This window comes from Bufo bufo, chromosome 6, assembly GCF_905171765.1.
Source record: "Bufo bufo chromosome 6, aBufBuf1.1, whole genome shotgun sequence".
NCBI classification, from domain to species: Eukaryota; Metazoa; Chordata; class Amphibia; order Anura; family Bufonidae; genus Bufo; species Bufo bufo.
Genome location: NC_053394.1, coordinates 28,931,603 through 28,951,951, shown reverse-complemented (window position 1 = coordinate 28,951,951; position 20,349 = coordinate 28,931,603). Strand labels below are relative to the sequence as shown.

At 44.6% G+C, this 20,349-nt stretch overlaps 1 protein-coding gene across 1 annotated transcript in view; it reads left to right on the top strand.

Moving 5' to 3' along the window:
• The first annotated feature begins 1,988 nt into the window (after nucleotides 1–1,988).
• Nucleotides 1,989–20,349, top strand: part of LOC121005473 (ovostatin-like) — a 126,545-nt gene continuing 108,184 nt past the window's right edge. Inside the window, exons 1-2 of the mRNA XM_040438242.1 lie at nucleotides 1,989–2,050; nucleotides 3,481–3,664. Coding sequence (XP_040294176.1) covers nucleotides 1,989–2,050; nucleotides 3,481–3,664 — 246 coding nt within the window. The remainder of the gene's footprint in view (nucleotides 2,051–3,480; nucleotides 3,665–20,349) is intronic.

The window sequence follows — 20,349 nt, the reverse complement described above, 5'->3', positions numbered from 1 at the left end:
TAAGAACTTATGGGGGCATACTGGGGCAATAATAATTATTGGGGGCACTACTGGGGCAATGAGAACTATTGGGGGGCACTACTGGGGTAATAAGAACTTCTGGGACCATAAGAACTACTGGGGGAATACTGGGGTAATAAGAACTACTAGGGGCAATAAGAACTAATGAGGCACTACTGAGCAATAATAACTGCTGGGGCACTACTGGAGAAATCAGAACTACTGGGGGCACTACTGGGGAACATAACTAGTGGGGCTCTATAGGGGGCAGTGTAACTACTGGAAGTTCTATAAATGACATTATAACTGCTGAGAATACTATGGGGCATTATTACTGCTGTGGCCACTGTAGAGGGGCTTTATTGCTACTGGGGTCACTTTAGGGGCTTAGCACTGCTGGAGGCACCATGTGTGCATTATTACTATCGCGGTACTGTGGGGGGATTATTGTTAGCGGACATGGAGGGCACTACTACCAATGAGGGCACTCTGGGAGGGAATTATTACTATTGGTGGGTCTTTTGGGAGCACTTTGGGGAATATCTACAGTATATGGCACTATTATTTCTTCAGTATAGTCTTTGGGGTTATTGGAGACCACAGTGGGCGCTGTATTGGTGGTAGCAGCAGGATAACAATGCTGGGGCACCAGGAGGGGGAGGATGATGGAAAAGTGAGGAGCTAACATATCTGTGTGGTAAACTCTGCAGAGACATGGCTGAAAGATGTCGTCATGGTGGTCTGCTTCCAAGCTTCAAATGGAGAAGATGAGAAAAGGGAACATCTACATCAGAGGAGACGTCACTGGATGTAATACGTATGTAGTGCTGTATTCTCCTGTACTGTATGTGTGATAGCGCAGAATATAATATGTCCTTAGCATTAGGGTTGGGGGATTATGCTGTGCAGTATACTTTTTTTTAACTTATGAAACAGCCCAGGGCTTTTAGGTCACTTAATCTGCCCCTGAGCTAGGTGCACTGGATTTTTCAAAACTAGCCAAACGTGAGCAATTGCACCAGAACTGTACCATATCTGGAAAACAAAAATGGCGTAATTTACAACAATTTCTGGGTACACTGACATTAGTGAATGTTGACCCTCATTCTTCAACTTGTAATTACTGTCTTCACTGGATAAATATGGCAGAGTATTCTACGGTCAGAGACGCCAACCATCTAGAGTCCTCTGAGAGCTTGTGTCAATTACCTACTATACCTGTAGATAAAGGTGGACTCATCTTCACTGGTCTTCATGAGTGCAACCTGCTCACATGTGGGATTTTCAGCTATAGCCCTGGTTGCACGGTGGGATATGAAATTCTACCATCTTGCACATCTGCGGGTCACAACACTATGTCTGACAAACCCAGTTCTGACCAATTGAGAGCTACAAATTTCATCTCTTGAGATAATGAGAGGCAACCAGTTTCCATAGTGGCCAACAGTTCCGGATTTGTTGAGATTGTCCCGAATTTTCAGACACAATTCCAAAAAATTAGTCTGGTCCAGGCCCAAAAATGACTGGAGTTTACATACCCAGAAGTATGTGTTTATGCGAGGGTTTGGGCGGAGTGTCTGGGGGCAGGGCTTATTCACACCTTGGACATTTAACATTCACCACTATGGGACTTCCGAAAATAGCCAAGTGGTATGGTCTCTGTTCACTTAAGGGGGCCCCCGTTCTTGAGATAGCAACGGGTCCTAGAGATGGGACCTTCGTCTATCAAACAGGCAGCATATCACCCCAAAAGAGGTAAATGATACTTTCAGCTCTGCTACACTTGTAATTATTCTTCTGTTTTGAATGCCACGTTGCATGCTTATCGATAGTTTTGCTACTTCAGAACTGATTGGGTGTGCCACTCTGAAATTACAGAGTATGCCACCACCTCCAAGACGAAACCGAGCCAGGAGCAGGAGTGACCTGTCCTCGGACAGCTGTATATAAACAAGAATTATTGTGTCACTCCACCAGTCGGTGCCAACATGAGAAGCCTTCTACTGAGTGTGCTCCTCCAGGTTCTCATCTCTGCGGGGACATCAGAACCGTAAGTTCTTGGGACAAGGGTCATGATCGTCAGCAATGAGACTTCTCTGCAGATATTACTGCCCTTACAGGAAAGTACAAACAGTAATGTATGTGAACCTTGTTAATACTTCCCCATTGTTGTCTCTGGGGCACACTGATATTTCACCTTCTGATTTGTCACTGAAGAACCACCTGGACCAAATGCTCTTTTTTTTCCTTTTTCCTCTTGTCTTTCTGTGCGGGGAGGAAAGGATTTGTTTGTTATCCTTGCCCCCATATGAGGGATGTAGTTAGAACAATGGTAGGTACAAGGTTTCACTGGTATATATGATGCTGTGTGTAATACATGAGCTTCAACGCTTCAGGGATTGTTACTCCTACAGACATACAGCGAGTATAGCGTCTGTATTACTTCTTGCTCAATTCTGATGTACAGATTATTGTCTCTATATAAAAGTTATTACTGTACATATGTGTACACATTATTTAGACTTTGCATGTAAACCAGCTGTGGATATAATAAACTTTTTATTGTTTAGTTAAAAATAAATAGATGGCTTATTCTTAGCTTTCTTATCTATCTATCTATCTATCTATCTATGTCATGTTTTGCTCGTTTGTCAGGTGACTGATGAGACATTTAGGCTGCGTTCACACGGGCGAGATTGCACCCGCACTGAATCTGGACCCATTCATTTCTATGGGGCTGTTCACATGAGCGGTGATTTTCACGCATCACTTGTGCGTTGCGTGAAAAAATCACAGCATGCTCTATATTCTGCGTTTTTCACGCAACGCACCCGCACATTTTCCCGCAACGCCCGTGTGAACTCAGCCTTAGACAGGACAGCTATCAGAAATGAGTGTTTGTATGAATGCTCATGCCCGATAATTGTCCCAATTCTCCCTGATAATTGCCCATGTAAAGGAAACTTTAGTTTGGGCATACTGTAGAGGTTGGAGCATTGATAGGATCATTAGTGGGAGTATACAGTAGGTTGGTGCATTGCTAGGAGCATAGATTGAAGTATTGGTTGGGCCATTGCTAGGATCATTGGTGGAAGCATAGGTTGGAGCATTGATAGGAGTAAAGATTGGAGTATAGGTTAGAGTATTGCCAGGAGTATAGATTGGAGCATTGCAAGAAGTTGGAGCATTGATAGGATGATTAGTGGGAGCATATAGTAGGTTGGTGCATTGCAACGAGCATAGATTATAGTATTAGTTGGGCCATTGCTAGAATCATTGGTGGAAGCATAGGTTGGAGCATTGATAGGAGTATAGAGTATAGCTTGGAGTATTGCCAGGAGTATAGGTTGGAGCATTGCCAGGAGCATATGTTGGAGCATTGGTTGGACCATAGTTTGAAGTAGAGGATGGAGTAGAGGTTTAAGCATGGTAGGAGCATTGGTAAAAGTATTAATAATTGTTAACCATGTGTCCCTATAGACAATATGCACTTTACATTCCTGCAAAGCTGAACAGCGGAGAGATTGAAAAAGCCTGTATGAACCTCCAAGGTTACGAGCAAACTCTACAGCTCAATGTGGTACTTCAGTACAGCGGGATTAACTCCACTATATTTTCTGAGAATGTCTCCCCTCCTACATACTTCCAATGTAACAACTTCCAGGTAAGTGTCTTGTACCAGATTTTTGGAAAGTAGATGTTAGAACTAGTGATGAGCGGCAGGGGTCATATTCGAATTCGCGATATTTCGTGAATATTTTGTAGAATATTCGTTGAATATTCGCAAATTAGAATATTCGTTATATTCTACGATTTTTTTACTCGAAAAATCGGCAAGGTAATGATCGTGTAATATGCGAATTTTCGCCATGCGAATTTTAGTATAATAGATTATAGCACTATATTAGCTAAATTGCTCTATATTCGTTTTTTTTCCGAATATTTGCTATATTGCTATAACTTCGTTTTTTTGAATATTCGTAATATTCTAAAACAAGAATATATAGCAATATAGTGAATATTCAAAGAAAAAAACAATTTAGAGCAATTTAGCTAAAATAGTGCTATAATCTTTTTTTTTATATGAAACACAGAGAGGAAATGCACCAACAAGAAATGCTACTGACTATACTGGGAAGTAATGAATGCAGGTATTAAAAGCTGAGACTTTCGCCAATATGTTCCAGTCAGGAGAATATCGGAGCCCATCACTGCACCACGTCACGGTCACTCAGCATGGCAGAGGGTCCTAGCCGCTGCTCTAACTATGGTGTGAACACGGTCTGGGGGTGATATAATTCAGCTCACAGCCAAGCTTCCACACAAAAGCCCAGCATGAATACTGTGGTAGTACAATGTGAATGAGGCCAGGCTGTGAGCCACACCTATGCCAGACCATGTGATGGAGGTTACCAGGTGCAACAGAGTGTATAAACACACCCAAATCTAACAAGACAAAAACACAGAAATGAAGTGGCAATTCTGGAGGAGCTGCTCAGCCCCTGACACTGTGGCGTGTCTTTTTATTGGAGGAGCAGCCCGACCGCACGTGGACCGCAATAATCGACTAACCCCAGCAAAATATGCATACAATGGAGGACGTCGACGCGGTCCACATGCACCACAAGAAGCAAACTACACAGAATGTAGCAAATAAACATATGAAACACAGAGAGGAAATGCACCAACAAGAAATGCTACTGACTATACTGGGAAGTAATGAATGCAGGTATTAAAAGCTGAGACTTTCGCCAATATGTTCCAGTCAGGAGAATATCGGAGCCCATCACTGCACCACGTCACGGTCACTCAGCATGGCAGAGGGTCCTAGCCGCTGCTCTAACTATGGTGTGAACACGGTCTGGGGGTGATATAATTCAGCTCACAGCCAAGCTTCCACACAAAAGCCCAGCATGAATACTGTGGTAGTACAATGTGAATGAGGCCAGGCTGTGAGCCACACCTATGCCAGACCATGTGATGGAGGTTACCAGGTGCAACAGAGTGTATAAACACACCCAAATCTAACAAGACAAAAACACAGAAATGAAGTGGCAATTCTGGAGGAGCTGCTCAGCCCCTGACACTGTGGCGTGTCTTTTTATTGGAGGAGCAGCCCGACCGCACGTGGACCGCAATAATCGACTAACCCCAGCAAAATATGCATACAATGGAGGACGTCGACGCGGTCCACATGCACCACAAGAAGCAAACTACACAGAATGTAGCAAATAAACATATGAAACACAGAGAGGAAATGCACCAACAAGAAATGCTACTGACTATACTGGGAAGTAATGAATGCAGGTATTAAAAGCTGAGACTTTCGCCAATATGTTCCAGTCAGGAGAATATCGGAGCCCATCACTGCACCACGTCACGGTCACTCAGCATGGCAGAGGGTCCTAGCCGCTGCTCTAACTATGGTGTGAACACGGTCTGGGGGTGATATAATTCAGCTCACAGCCAAGCTTCCACACAAAAGCCCAGCATGAATACTGTGGTAGTACAATGTGAATGAGGCCAGGCTGTGAGCCACACCTATGCCAGACCATGTGATGGAGGTTACCAGGTGCAACAGAGTGTATAAACACACCCAAATCTAACAAGACAAAAACACAGAAATGAAGTGGCAATTCTGGAGGAGCTGCTCAGCCCCTGACACTGTGGCGTGTCTTTTTATTGGAGGAGCAGCCCGACCGCACGTGGACCGCAATAATCGACTAACCCCAGCAAAATATGCATACAATGGAGGACGTCGACGCGGTCCACATGCACCACAAGAAGCAAACTACACAGAATGTAGCAAATAAACATATGAAACACAGAGAGGAAATGCACCAACAAGAAATGCTACTGACTATACTGGGAAGTAATGAATGCAGGTATTAAAAGCTGAGACTTTCGCCAATATGTTCCAGTCAGGAGAATATCGGAGCCCATCACTGCACCACGTCACGGTCACTCAGCATGGCAGAGGGTCCTAGCCGCTGCTCTAACTATGGTGTGAACACGGTCTGGGGGTGATATAATTCAGCTCACAGCCAAGCTTCCACACAAAAGCCCAGCATGAATACTGTGGTAGTACAATGTGAATGAGGGTTAGTCGATTATTGCGGTCCACGTGCGGTCGGGCTGCTCCTCCAATAAAAAGACACGCCACAGTGTCAGGGGCTGAGCAGCTCCTCCAGAATTGCCACTTCATTTCTGTGTTTTTGTCTTGTTAGATTTGGGTGTGTTTATACACTCTGTTGCACCTGGTAACCTCCATCACATGGTCTGGCATAGGTGTGGCTCACAGCCTGGCCTCATTCACATTGTACTACCACAGTATTCATGCTGGGCTTTTGTGTGGAAGCTTGGCTGTGAGCTGAATTATATCACCCCCAGACCGTGTTCACACCATAGTTAGAGCAGCGGCTAGGACCCTCTGCCATGCTGAGTGACCGTGACGTGGTGCAGTGATGGGCTCCGATATTCTCCTGACTGGAACATATTGGCGAAAGTCTCAGCTTTTAATACCTGCATTCATTACTTCCCAGTATAGTCAGTAGCATTTCTTGTTGGTGCATTTCCTCTCTGTGTTTCATATGTTTATTTGCTACATTCTGTGTAGTTTGCTTCTTGTGGTGCATGTGGACCGCGTCGACGTCCTCCATTGTATGCATATTTTGCTGGGGTTAGTCGATTATTGCGGTCCACGTGCGGTCGGGCTGCTCCTCCAATAAAAAGACACGCCACAGTGTCAGGGGCTGAGCAGCTCCTCCAGAATTGCCACTTCATTTCTGTGTTTTTGTCTTGTTAGATTTGGGTGTGTTCATACACTCTGTTGCACCTGGTAACCTCCATCACATGGTCTGGCATAGGTGTGGCTCACAGCCTGGCCTCATTCACATTGTACTACCACAGTATTCATGCTGGGCTTTTGTGTGGAAGCTTGGCTGTGAGCTGAATTATATCACCCCCAGACCGTGTTCACACCATAGTTAGAGCAGCGGCTAGGACCCTCTGCCATGCTGAGTGACCGTGACGTGGTGCAGTGATGGGCTCCGATATTCTCCTGACTGGAACATATTGGCGAAAGTCTCAGCTTTTAATACCTGCATTCATTACTTCCCAGTATAGTCAGTAGCATTTCTTGTTGGTGCATTTCCTCTCTGTGTTTCATATGTTTATTTGCTACATTCTGTGTAGTTTGCTTCTTGTGGTGCATGTGGACCGCGTCGACGTCCTCCATTGTATGCATATTTTGCTGGGGTTAGTCGATTATTGCGGTCCACGTGCGGTCGGGCTGCTCCTCCAATAAAAAGACACGCCACAGTGTCAGGGGCTGAGCAGCTCCTCCAGAATTGCCACTTCATTTCTGTGTTTTTGTCTTGTTAGATTTGGGTGTGTTTATACACTCTGTTGCACCTGGTAACCTCCATCACATGGTCTGGCATAGGTGTGGCTCACAGCCTGGCCTCATTCACATTGTACTACCACAGTATTCATGCTGGGCTTTTGTGTGGAAGCTTGGCTGTGAGCTGAATTATATCACCCCCAGACCGTGTTCACACCATAGTTAGAGCAGCGGCTAGGACCCTCTGCCATGCTGAGTGACCGTGACGTGGTGCAGTGATGGGCTCCGATATTCTCCTGACTGGAACATATTGGCGAAAGTCTCAGCTTTTAATACCTGCATTCATTACTTCCCAGTATAGTCAGTAGCATTTCTTGTTGGTGCATTTCCTCTCTGTGTTTCATATGTTTATTTGCTACATTCTGTGTAGTTTGCTTCTTGTGGTGCATGTGGACCGCGTCGACGTCCTCCATTGTATGCATATTTTGCTGGGGTTAGTCGATTATTGCGGTCCACGTGCGGTCGGGCTGCTCCTCCAATAAAAAGACACGCCACAGTGTCAGGGGCTGAGCAGCTCCTCCAGAATTGCCACTTCATTTCTGTGTTTTTGTCTTGTTAGATTTGGGTGTGTTTATACACTCTGTTGCACCTGGTAACCTCCATCACATGGTCTGGCATAGGTGTGGCTCACAGCCTGGCCTCATTCACATTGTACTACCACAGTATTCATGCTGGGCTTTTGTGTGGAAGCTTGGCTGTGAGCTGAATTATATCACCCCCAGACCGTGTTCACACCATAGTTAGAGCAGCGGCTAGGACCCTCTGCCATGCTGAGTGACCGTGACGTGGTGCAGTGATGGGCTCCGATATTCTCCTGACTGGAACATATTGGCGAAAGTCTCAGCTTTTAATACCTGCATTCATTACTTCCCAGTATAGTCAGTAGCATTTCTTGTTGGTGCATTTCCTCTCTGTGTTTCATATGTTTATTTGCTACATTCTGTGTAGTTTGCTTCTTGTGGTGCATGTGGACCGCGTCGACGTCCTCCATTGTATGCATATTTTGCTGGGGTTAGTCGATTATTGCGGTCCACGTGCGGTCGGGCTGCTCCTCCAATAAAAAGACACGCCACAGTGTCAGGGGCTGAGCAGCTCCTCCAGAATTGCCACTTCATTTCTGTGTTTTTGTCTTGTTAGATTTGGGTGTGTTTATACACTCTGTTGCACCTGGTAACCTCCATCACATGGTCTGGCATAGGTGTGGCTCACAGCCTGGCCTCATTCACATTGTACTACCACAGTATTCATGCTGGGCTTTTGTGTGGAAGCTTGGCTGTGAGCTGAATTATATCACCCCCAGACCGTGTTCACACCATAGTTAGAGCAGCGGCTAGGACCCTCTGCCATGCTGAGTGACCGTGACGTGGTGCAGTGATGGGCTCCGATATTCTCCTGACTGGAACATATTGGCGAAAGTCTCAGCTTTTAATACCTGCATTCATTACTTCCCAGTATAGTCAGTAGCATTTCTTGTTGGTGCATTTCCTCTCTGTGTTTCATATGTTTATTTGCTACATTCTGTGTAGTTTGCTTCTTGTGGTGCATGTGGACCGCGTCGACGTCCTCCATTGTATGCATATTTTGCTGGGGTTAGTCGATTATTGCGGTCCACGTGCGGTCGGGCTGCTCCTCCAATAAAAAGACACGCCACAGTGTCAGGGGCTGAGCAGCTCCTCCAGAATTGCCACTTCATTTCTGTGTTTTTGTCTTGTTAGATTTGGGTGTGTTTATACACTCTGTTGCACCTGGTAACCTCCATCACATGGTCTGGCATAGGTGTGGCTCACAGCCTGGCCTCATTCACATTGTACTACCACAGTATTCATGCTGGGCTTTTGTGTGGAAGCTTGGCTGTGAGCTGAATTATATCACCCCCAGACCGTGTTCACACCATAGTTAGAGCAGCGGCTAGGACCCTCTGCCATGCTGAGTGACCGTGACGTGGTGCAGTGATGGGCTCCGATATTCTCCTGACTGGAACATATTGGCGAAAGTCTCAGCTTTTAATACCTGCATTCATTACTTCCCAGTATAGTCAGTAGCATTTCTTGTTGGTGCATTTCCTCTCTGTGTTTCATATGTTTATTTGCTACATTCTGTGTAGTTTGCTTCTTGTGGTGCATGTGGACCGCGTCGACGTCCTCCATTGTATGCATATTTTGCTGGGGTTAGTCGATTATTGCGGTCCACGTGCGGTCGGGCTGCTCCTCCAATAAAAAGACACGCCACAGTGTCAGGGGCTGAGCAGCTCCTCCAGAATTGCCACTTCATTTCTGTCTTTTTTTTTATAGTTGTAATTTTTTTCCAATCTGAACTTCAGATGAGAAAAAAATTACAGCTATTAGACAAAGAAGATTATAGCACTATATTAGCTAAATTGCTCTATATTCGTTTTTTTCCGAATATTTGCTATATTGCTATAACTTAGTTTTTTCGAATATTCGTAATATTCTAAAACAAGAATATATAGCAATATAGTGAATATTCGAAAAAAAAAAAACGAATTTAGAGCAATTTAGCTAAAATAGTGCTATAATCTTTTTTTTTTATAGTTGTATTTTTTTTCCAATCTGAACTTCAGATGAGAAAAAAATTACAACTATTAGACAAAGAAGATTATAGCACTATATCAGCTAAATTGCTCTAAATTCGTTTTTTTCCCGAATATTCACTATATTGCTATATATTCTTGTTTTAGAATATTACGAATATTCGAAAAAACTAAGTTATAGCAATATAGCAAATATTCGAAAAAAAAACCCGAATATAGAGCAATTTAGCTAATATAGTGCTATAATCTTCTTTGTCTAATAGTTGTAAGTTGAAAAAAATCGCAATAAAAATTTGAAAATTCGCAAACAACACTACTCCTAAAGTCAAGTATATTGCAGCCTTCTCATTGGCCCACAAGCTAGAAGCAGGGAGGGATCATGTGTACTGATTAAAAAAAAAATTGAATATTCGAAATTACGAATATATATCACTATATTCAAAAGATTCGCGAATTTTCGAAATACCTATATTCGCGATAAAAAATCGAAATTCGAATATTCGTGATCAACACTAGTTAGAACCCAACTCCAGGACTTCATTAACCAGATACTGCTTTTCTTACTTAAAGGCTTGCACCAAAAAAAATATTCTTCATTTTTCAACCCAACACTTCAATCTGAATACTTTTGTAACTGCATATAATAAATTTATTTTAGCCACTGAGCAATTCAATAAAATGTATCTGTATGGCGCCACCTGTTCTATTCCTTATTTCTTGTCCCCCTCACTGAGATGGTCACACATGCTCAGTTTAAATCTTGAACTGCTCCCAGCCATATCTTCTGTTGAAAGCAGCGGCAGTTACAGGGAAAGAGCTGCATCAGAGAGGATACTCTCCATTAGAAAGGACACACTCCATTAGAAAGGACACACACCCTGAGAAAGGACAAGCCTCCTGGGCTGCCAGCCTGAAATAAATCTAGTACAGCAATTGGAACAATGAATGGGGAGTTCTCTAGATCCATGTGAGGTACAGGGTTGGTTCCAGCTTTGTAAGAAGACAGTGTCATGCACCATATGATGTCTGATTTTCATTTTTTACATTAAATTATAATTAAAATAACGTTTTAACATTTTAATATTTTAATTTCATCTAGTGTCTGCAAAATGCATGCCAAAATTAAAAAGAAAATTCAATTTCTCTATTTGAATTTTCTTTTCCAACTCCAGTGTGGGTCATAAGTGTCACAAATAAATGTAAAAATAAATAGCCTTTTTCATTTAAAATTTTCACTTTGTCAATTAATTCTCCTCCTCCTATAGTGGATTTTTCATGTCAAAATCATGAATCAAATGAAAACACCAAGTAGAAGCTGAAAATGGTAGATTGAGATTTCAATTTCATCTCTTGCAGGCATTTTCCCTGCCAAAAGTCAAATGAAAAAGAAAGCCCATTCGAATCTTCATTTTAACGTTGTACTAACATTCGATTCCTTTAAATGAGCAGCAGTGGGCTGTTAATTCCTGACTGAACAGACAGTGACTCTGTATGTCCACTGGAGGGCGCTGTTCTTCTCCACATTTCCAACAGCTAACACAGGATCAAGTTTACAATTCCAATAGATGGCGCTGTGACAGTGAAATCTTAGTACTGTGCCGAATGCATAGGATAGGATTATTTTTAGGAGTCTATTAGATGGCGCCCTCTTTTTGAGGAGTGAATTATACTAGGATTAAGATTATATCATCAACTCTGCTGCCCTTTTAACCCCCTAGATGCCGTGGTGCCTAATCACCTGCAGCATCTATGGGGTTAATCCACTCTGCCATACTTGAGTGATGACATGGTGGACGTTGCTCCAGAAAAGTGCCAAGAAGCTTAAAAAGTCGCAAATTATGGTACACATATGTCATGCGCTATAATCGGTGACTTTTTTTTTACATTAGTATAGTGGCATACAACGATTAGTAAATGTCCTCCATTGTGTCTGTGTGACCAAAAATCAGGGTGCATGACTTGCAGAAACAGGGAGCATCCTTGGCATCACAGAGTTCAGACCCCCATGATCGGTATTGATGGCCTACAGTAGCGCTCCTCAACCTTCGGCCAGGGGTATAGCTATAGGAGGTGCAGAGGTAGCAGTCGCTACCGGGCCCAGGAGCCTGAGGGAGTCCGAAGACTCCTGTGCCACTTAAGAAGACACTGGTATTATACAAAGTAAAGTATATGCTGGTCAAGTCACTCTTTTGGCTGAAGAGAAGGGGTTATGTCAAAAATTTGGCATGGGGGGTAGGTGTTGCCGTTTCAATTTTTGCTTCAGGCACCGCAAAGGCTATGTGCTTCCCTGGCCACAAAGCACTGAGGTAAGAGGGCTGAGGATGAACTCTTGCACCGAGGCCCATGATTTGGCTATGAAGCTGCCTTCGGCACTCTGCACAGCTGCTGTGAAACTACAACTCCCAGCATGCACATTTATTTTTCTTGTAACTCCCATAGATGTAAAAGCAGGATCCTGGGAGTTGTAGTTTCAGAACAGTTGGAGCTCCGGAGGTTGCGGATCCCCAGCCTACGATATTGATATATGGCAGTGCACAATACAGTTCTGTGCGGTGCCGTCTTCATGTGTGTGAAGTCCTGACAAAAGAACAGGTGGGGGTCCGTCATCTTGTAAATCTGCAGCAGTAACATCCACAGCAATCATGCCACTGAATTAAAATCCGCACCGCAGTCCAATCTGTGCAGTGAATTTTGTTCATAACATGTGGCTGAGACCCCTTAAATTCATATCCACTTTGCCGACACGTAAATGCTGTGGACCGGCCATCATATACTTGTGTGCAGCAAATCTACAGTGTTTATGTCCAGTGTGACATGATGTACTGTAATATCTCCATGTAGCTATAGGGTGGGCCCCAGAATCAGTTCTTCTGTGGGCCCTAGGCACCCCAGTCCAACAATGACCCAGGCACCAGGTGAATTCACTTGGTTTCTGGAGCTCCTGCACTGGACACAAATACAATTGAGCATCTGGCAGCTCCAGCGAAAGAATGGAATGATTGGTTCTGTCCCTCCATTCTGGGCGCTTGTCTGTGATGTAGATGATGTCATCGCACCGCCTGCGACATTACACCAGAGCAGACCTGCCAGAAGAGGCCTGTCTGCATCGCTGCATGATCCTTGTGGGACCCATCTGGAACAGGTTAGTTGAGACCGTCCTTCCCTTTTCTGTTCATGTGCCCGAAAACTGACCCCTTACCCTTATACTAACCCTAAGGCCTCTTTCAGACGGGCGTTGCGGGAAAATGTGCAGGTGCGTTACGGGAACACCCGCGATTTTTCAGTGCGAGTGCAAAACATTGTAATGCGTTTTGCACTCGCGTGAGAAAAATCGTGCATGTTTGGTACCCAAACCCGAACTTCTTCACAGAAGTTCGGGCTTGGGATCGGTGTTCTGTAGATTGTATTATTTCCCCTTATAACATTGTTATAAGGGAAAATAATAGCATTCTGAATACAGAATGCATAGTACAATAGCTCTGGAGGGGTTAAAATAAATAAATAAAATAATTTAACTCACCTTAGTCCAGTTGATCGCAATGCCCGGCATCTCCTTCTGTCTCCTTTACTGAACAGGACCTGTGGTGACGTCACTCCGGTCATCACATGATCAATCACCATGGTAAAAGATCATGTGAGACCGGAGTGACGTCATCAAAGGTCCTTGACCTATAATTAATGCTCACCACAGGTCCTGTTCAGTAAAGAAGACAGAAGGAGATGCCGGGCATCGCGATTAAGTGGACTATGGTGAGTTAAATTATTATTATTATTATTTTAACCCCTCCAGCGCTATTTTACTATGCATTCTGTATTCAGAATGCTATTATTTTCCCTTATAACCATGTTATAAGGGAAAATAATAATGATCGGGTTTCCATCCCTAGCAACCGTGCGTGAAAATCGCACCGAATCCGCACTTGCTTGCGGATGCTTGCGATTTTCACGCAACCCCATTCACTTCTATGGGGCCTGCGTTGCGTGAAAAACGCAGAATATAGAGCATGCTGCGATTTTCACGCAACGCATAAGTGATGCGTGAAAATCACCGCTCGTGTGCACAGCCCCATAGAAATGAATGGGTCGGTATTCAGTGCGGGTGCAATGCGTTCAACTCACGCATCGCATCCGTGCGGAATACTCGCCCGTGTGAAAGGGGCCTAACTGTAATAATAACCCTAATCCTAATACAGAGCCTAACCATAATACTGACCCTAACCTTATTACTAATCCTAATACGTACTCCTAAATGTAATACCAACCATAATAATAACGGTAACCGTAATACTGACCCTATTATTAATCGTAACCCTAAGGGCTTGTTTACACGACCGTACATATTTTGCGGTCAGCAAAAAACGGATCCGCAAAAAATACGGATGACCTCCGTGTGCATTCCGTATTTTGTGGAACGGAACAGCTGGCCTCTAATAGAACAGTACTATCCTTGTCATTCTATTCTTTGCTGAATGGACATACGCAAACAGAATGCACACGGAGTAACTTCCGTTTTTTTGTGGACCCATTGAAATGAATGGTTCCACATGCGGTCCGCAAAAAAACTGAACAGATACGGAAAGAAAATACATTTGTGTGCATGAGCCCTAAAACTGACCCGAACCTTAATACCGACCAAACCCTGACATTTAGGGGTCATGCACATGAACATATTTTCTTTCTGTGTTTATTCCTTTTTTTTTTTCTTGCGGAACCATTCATTTTAATGGATCCGCAAAAAAAACGGAAGTTACTCCATGTGCATTCCGTTTCCGTATGTCTGCTCTGCAAAAAAATTGAACATGTCCTGTTATTGTCCATATTAAGGACAAGGATAGGACTATTCTATTAGAAGTCAGCTGTTCCATTCTGCAAAATACGGAATGCACACGGACGTCATCCACATTTTTTGCGGATCCGGTTTTTGCGGACCACAAAATACATACAGTCATGTGCATGAGCCCTTACCCTAAGGGCTCATGCACGCAAATGTATGTATTTTATGGTCGCAAAACATGGATCCACAAAAAATACGGATGACAGCATTTTTTTTGTGTGAATCCATTGTAACAATGCCTGTTCTTGTCTGCAACATGGATAAGAATAGGACATAGCTACGCTAAAGCTGCGTTCCTGGCCAAAGGTTGCTGAGCGCTATTGTAGGCCATCAATACTGATCATGGGGGTCTGAACTCTCCCAGCAATCAGCAGTGATGCCAAGGATGTCCCACGTTTCTGCAAGTCACGCCCCCTGATTTTTGGTCACACAGACACAATGGAGGACATTTACTAATCGTTTTATGCCGCTATACTGATGTAAAAAAGTCACCGATTATGGCGCATGACATATGTGTACCATCATTTGCAAATTATTAGGCTCCTTGGCACTTTTCTAGAGCAACGTCCACCATGTCCTCACTCAAGTATGGCAGAGTGGATTAACCCCATAGATGCTGCGGGTGATTAGGCACCACAGCATCTAGGGGGTTAAAAGGGCAGCAGAGTTGATGATATGATCATAATCCTAGTATAATTCACTCCTCAAAAAGAGGGCGCCATCTATTAGACTCATAATCCCATCCTATGCATTCGACACAGTACTAAGATTTGTGTGGAGAAGCACAGCGCCCTCTAGTGGACATACAGAGTCACTGTCTGTTCAGTCAGGAATTCAAGGTGCCCCGCTGTGCCCGCTGTAGTTTTCCCGCTCAGTATGTTAATACTGAGCACCAGTACAGGGAGGAGGAGATGCCAGGGTTTCTCAATGGGCGTCTCCTTCTCCCTGGCTGTGACGCTGTGATTGGATTGCGGCACAGCCAGGGAGAAGGAGACGCCCGTTGAGAAACCCTGGCATCTCCTCCTCCCTGTAACGATGCTCAGTATTAACATACTGAGCGGGAAAACTACAGGGGAGCACAGCGGGGCATAGGAGCCATTTAAAAAAAAAAAAAAAAACAGGCAGGGTGGCAGCATCAGCGGGGGCAGTACCTCGCAAGTGAAAGTATTTATCTAGAATAAAAAAAACTTGAAAGGTATGCTTTAATGGATAACTGTCATGTTTCCATAAAAATAAAAATAAATCTATTTTAGCATATGTTACTGCTGCTGCAGCATTATGCATAAAGCAATCTTTAGTTTCTTCACATACCACTGTTTTCTTTGAGTTTTTCCCTTAGTTACGGCTGTTTTAACCTCTACAATATGAGGACCATCTCAAGATGGCTTCCATGCCAGTTCTCTGAGGCCAAACCTGCTTTCCCTCACTTCCCATACACACTTGCTGTAGCCAGAAGCTTCCTGCCAGCCAATCAGATTGGATTACTGAAAGACACGTCTTTGCACTCTGAAGCCTAATGCAGGCATGCAGTGTGAAGGACCGATCCTCCGTCTTCTGTTTACATTAAGTTGGGAGACAGATGAGCCCTAGTAACGGTCTTTTAAGGGAGCAGTGGAAAGGGACAGAGGACATTAATGAAAGCTGTTATTGTAAGGTAATTACAGATCTTTTAGCAATTATTGACAGATAACTCAGGTATACATGCCTAGCTCTAATAAACTAGAAAAAAATAAATAAATATGACAGTTATCCTTTAAATAACAACATTTTGCAGGCTGCACCACGCCCACTGCTGCTCATTTAAAGGAATCTGAATGTTAGTACAAGGCTAAAATGAAAATTCAAATGGGCTTTCTTTTTCATTTGACTTTTGGCAGAGAAAATGCCTGCAAGAGATGAAATTGAAATCTCAATCTACCATTTTCAGCTTCTACTTGGTGTTTTCATTTGATTCATGATTTTGACATGAAAACCCCACTATAGGAGGAGGAGAATTAATTGACAAAGTGGAAATTTAAAATGAAAAAGGCTATTTATTTTTACATTTATGACCCACACTGGAGTTGGAAAAGAAAATTCAAATGGAGAAATTGAATTTTCTTTTTAATTTTGGCATGCATTTTGCAGACACTAGATAAAATTAAAATGTTAAAACATTATTTTAAAGAGGACCTTTCACCGATTATGACACTATGAACTAACTATACAGACATGTAGAGCGGCGCCCGGGGATATCACTGCACTTACTATTATCCCTGGGCACCGCTCAGTTCTCCCGCTATGCCCTCCGGTATCTCCGCTCACTAAGTTATGGTAGGCAGAGATTCCAGTCACTAAGTTATGGTAGGCGGAGTCTGCCCTTGTTCTGCTCTAGTGCTGGCAAATCGCAGCGCAGAGCTCACAGCCTGGGAGGTTATTTTCTCCCAGGCTGTGAGCTCTGCAATGCGATTGGCCAGCGCTACAGAAGAACAAGGGCAGACTCCGCCTACCATAACTTAGTGACTGGAATCTCCGCCTACTATAACTTAGTGAGCGGAGATACCGGAGGGCATAGCGGGAGAACTGAGCGGTGCCCAGGGATAATAGTAAGTGCAGTGAGATCTCCGGGCGCCGCTCTACATGTCTGTTTAGTTAGTTCATATTGTAATAATCGGTGAAAGGTCCTCTTTAATTATAATTTTAAGTTTTTCAATTTCATTTTAATTTTGGCAGGTTTTACCTCCCATAGTGTTCATAGCAATATATTTTAAAATTCATCAGCGTTGACCAGGCTCTGTGGAAGAAGCATTTCTCCTGCTCAGCTTCTTCTCTAGTGAACTCCCAGCCAGTACAGGCCGTAAAATGACACAAAATAGCAATACACTCATGAAATCAGTTGCTACCGTTTGAGTAAGCATAATGGATTAGTAATGTAGGCGGCAATTTCCCTGCATCAATTGTATGCAAAATAAAGCATTGACGCCAGGGGACTTTACCACCCATGGCGGAAAAATCCACAGCATATCTACAGTGAATCTGTATGTATAACCTGGATTGTGCTAAGGATTTGTGATAGATTTCACTCCAGATCTATGAATCTGTAAAAACTGCTAAATTTTGTAGAAGTTGTCCTTGTTATAGTCTTGAGGATACAGATACAATTAAATGTGGAAATCGCTGGTATCGGGAGCCCAGAGGCATCAGGCACAATGTATCAGGCATGTATTTTTGGTACTAGCAATCCTGCTAGGAAATGGGTTGTCAGGAGTAGTAAGTAGTATGGTCCAATGTATTTTGAATTACCAGCAAATCCTTCTTATTATTTTTCAAAATGACAAAAAATGTTTTTGTAAACTTTGTGGTCCTTTCTTATCTTTGAAGTTCTTAAAGGGGTTGTACAGGATTACTAAAACATGGCTTTTACAAAGAGTGCTATGCCTTTCCCCAGACTGTGTATTGCAACCCAGCCCCATTCACTTCAATTAAGTTGAGCTGTAGTACCTTGCACAACCTATGGACAGGTGTGGCGCTGTTTATGAAGGAAAGCAACCTGTAACAATGCTGGTTATTCCCAAGACTGCAGGACTGGACTTCACTACTGCAGGGATGCCCAACATTCGGCTTTCCAGCTGTTGCAAAACTACAACTCCCAGCATTCCGTGACAGCCTACAGCTATCAGCCTACAGCCAAGCATGGTGGGAGTTGTAGTTTTACAGCAGCTGGAGGGCAGTAGGTTAAGCATCCCTGACCTATAGCAATCGCCTTTCCCAAGTACTAACAGTGTCTCTTGGTACTCAGATAACCCCAGCACTTACAGTCTAATAGGGCAAAATTGCATAACAAACAGATGGCCGCAAGAAAAATATATGAATAGGGTTGAGCGAACACCTGGAAGCTCGGGTTCGCCGGGTTCGGCCGAACTTCGCCGCAAAGTTCGTGTTCGGGACCCAAACTTGACCCCGAACCCGAATCCCATTGAAGTCAATGGGGACCCATGAATGACCCATAAACCCGTCATTTAGTACGTGTAGGCGTGTGCACACATACTGCTCCACCATGTTGCTGAAATACTGCCTCCTGCTAAGACGTTCCATATCAGCTGGTGGTGCTGGTTGTTGTGGCGTGCTGACAAAGCTTTTCCACATTTCGGCCATGCTAATCCTGCCTTCTGAGGTGCTGGCGGTGCCCCAGCTGCATTAGCGACTTCTTCCTCATCCTCTGCCTTCGCCTTGTGCTTCCACTGTGTCCCCGCTGTCAGGTGGGAATGCCACCAGCAGCGCGTCTACCAGCGTCCGCTTGTACTTGTGCATCTTCCGATCAAGCTCCAGTGACGGAATTAAGGACAGCACGTTGTCCTTGTAGCGGGGATCCAGCAGGGTGGCCACCAGGGGCTTTGCTAGGGTCTGAAAACATCCGGGGCACAAGCCCAATGTATCACACCCTGTGAAGCCACGCCCCCACCCAATTAAGCCATGCCCCCATATCCGGGAAGGGGGGCCTTCACAGTAGTTATTAACCCCTTTCAGCAGTCCACCCTTCACAGTAGTTATTAACCCCTTTCAGCTGTCCCGCCTAGCCGTCTGGGCAACCGCACAGATCATCCCCCCACCCCCCTTGTACTTTAAACCCTTTCAGCAGTCCCACCTTCACAGTAGTTATTAACCCCTTTCAGCAGTCCCCCCTTCAGTGAAAGGGGGACTGCTGAAAGGTGTTAAAGACCACTGTAAAGGGCCTGGCCGTCTGGGCAACCCCACAGATCATCCCCTCATCCCCCTTGTACTTGTTCCGCTGGCTGCATCGGCATGAGTTCAACTTCAGTCACTTTGGTGCGCAATCCCGTCCTGCGGCGCGTGATCCCGTGAGACCAGTGACCTACAGCGGCGGGTCTCATGGGATTGCGCACCGAAGTGACTGAACTCATGCCCGCTCAGCACGCAAGTAGCGGAACAAGTATAAGGGGGGTGGGGCCAGCATAACATTCCGGGCATTGGACAAAACATCCGGGGCTCAAGCCCCGAATGTTTTGACCTAACGATGCCCCTGGAGGCCACCCAGTAATCGGCACTGGTTAGAATGTGGGTAACTCGGCGGTCGTTGTGCAGGCACTGCAGCATGTAGTCGCTCATGTGTGCCAGGCTGCCCAGAGGCAACGACAAGCTGTCCTCTGTGGGAGGTGTATCGTCTGTGTCCTCTGTATCCCCCCAGCCACGCTCCAGTGATGCCCATGAGCTGCTTTGGGTGCCACCCTGCTGTGAACACGGTTCCTCCTCCTCATCATCCTCCTCATCCTCCAGAACTGTGCCGTGGCTGGACAGCTGTGTACCTGGCCTCTGTTGGTGCAGGAACCCACCCTCCGAGCCACTTGTGAATGACTGGCCTGATAACCGTGGAAATGATCCCTCTTCCTCCTGTGCCACATCCTCTTCCAAAGACATAGAAGTCGGATAGTAACACTGAGGACTGCATCATCGGCACTGGCCTTGTTGGTGGAGTACTCAAAACAACGCAACACGGCACACACGTCCCGCATGGAGGCCCACTCATTGGTGGTGAAGTGGTGCTGTTCCGCAGAGCTACTCACC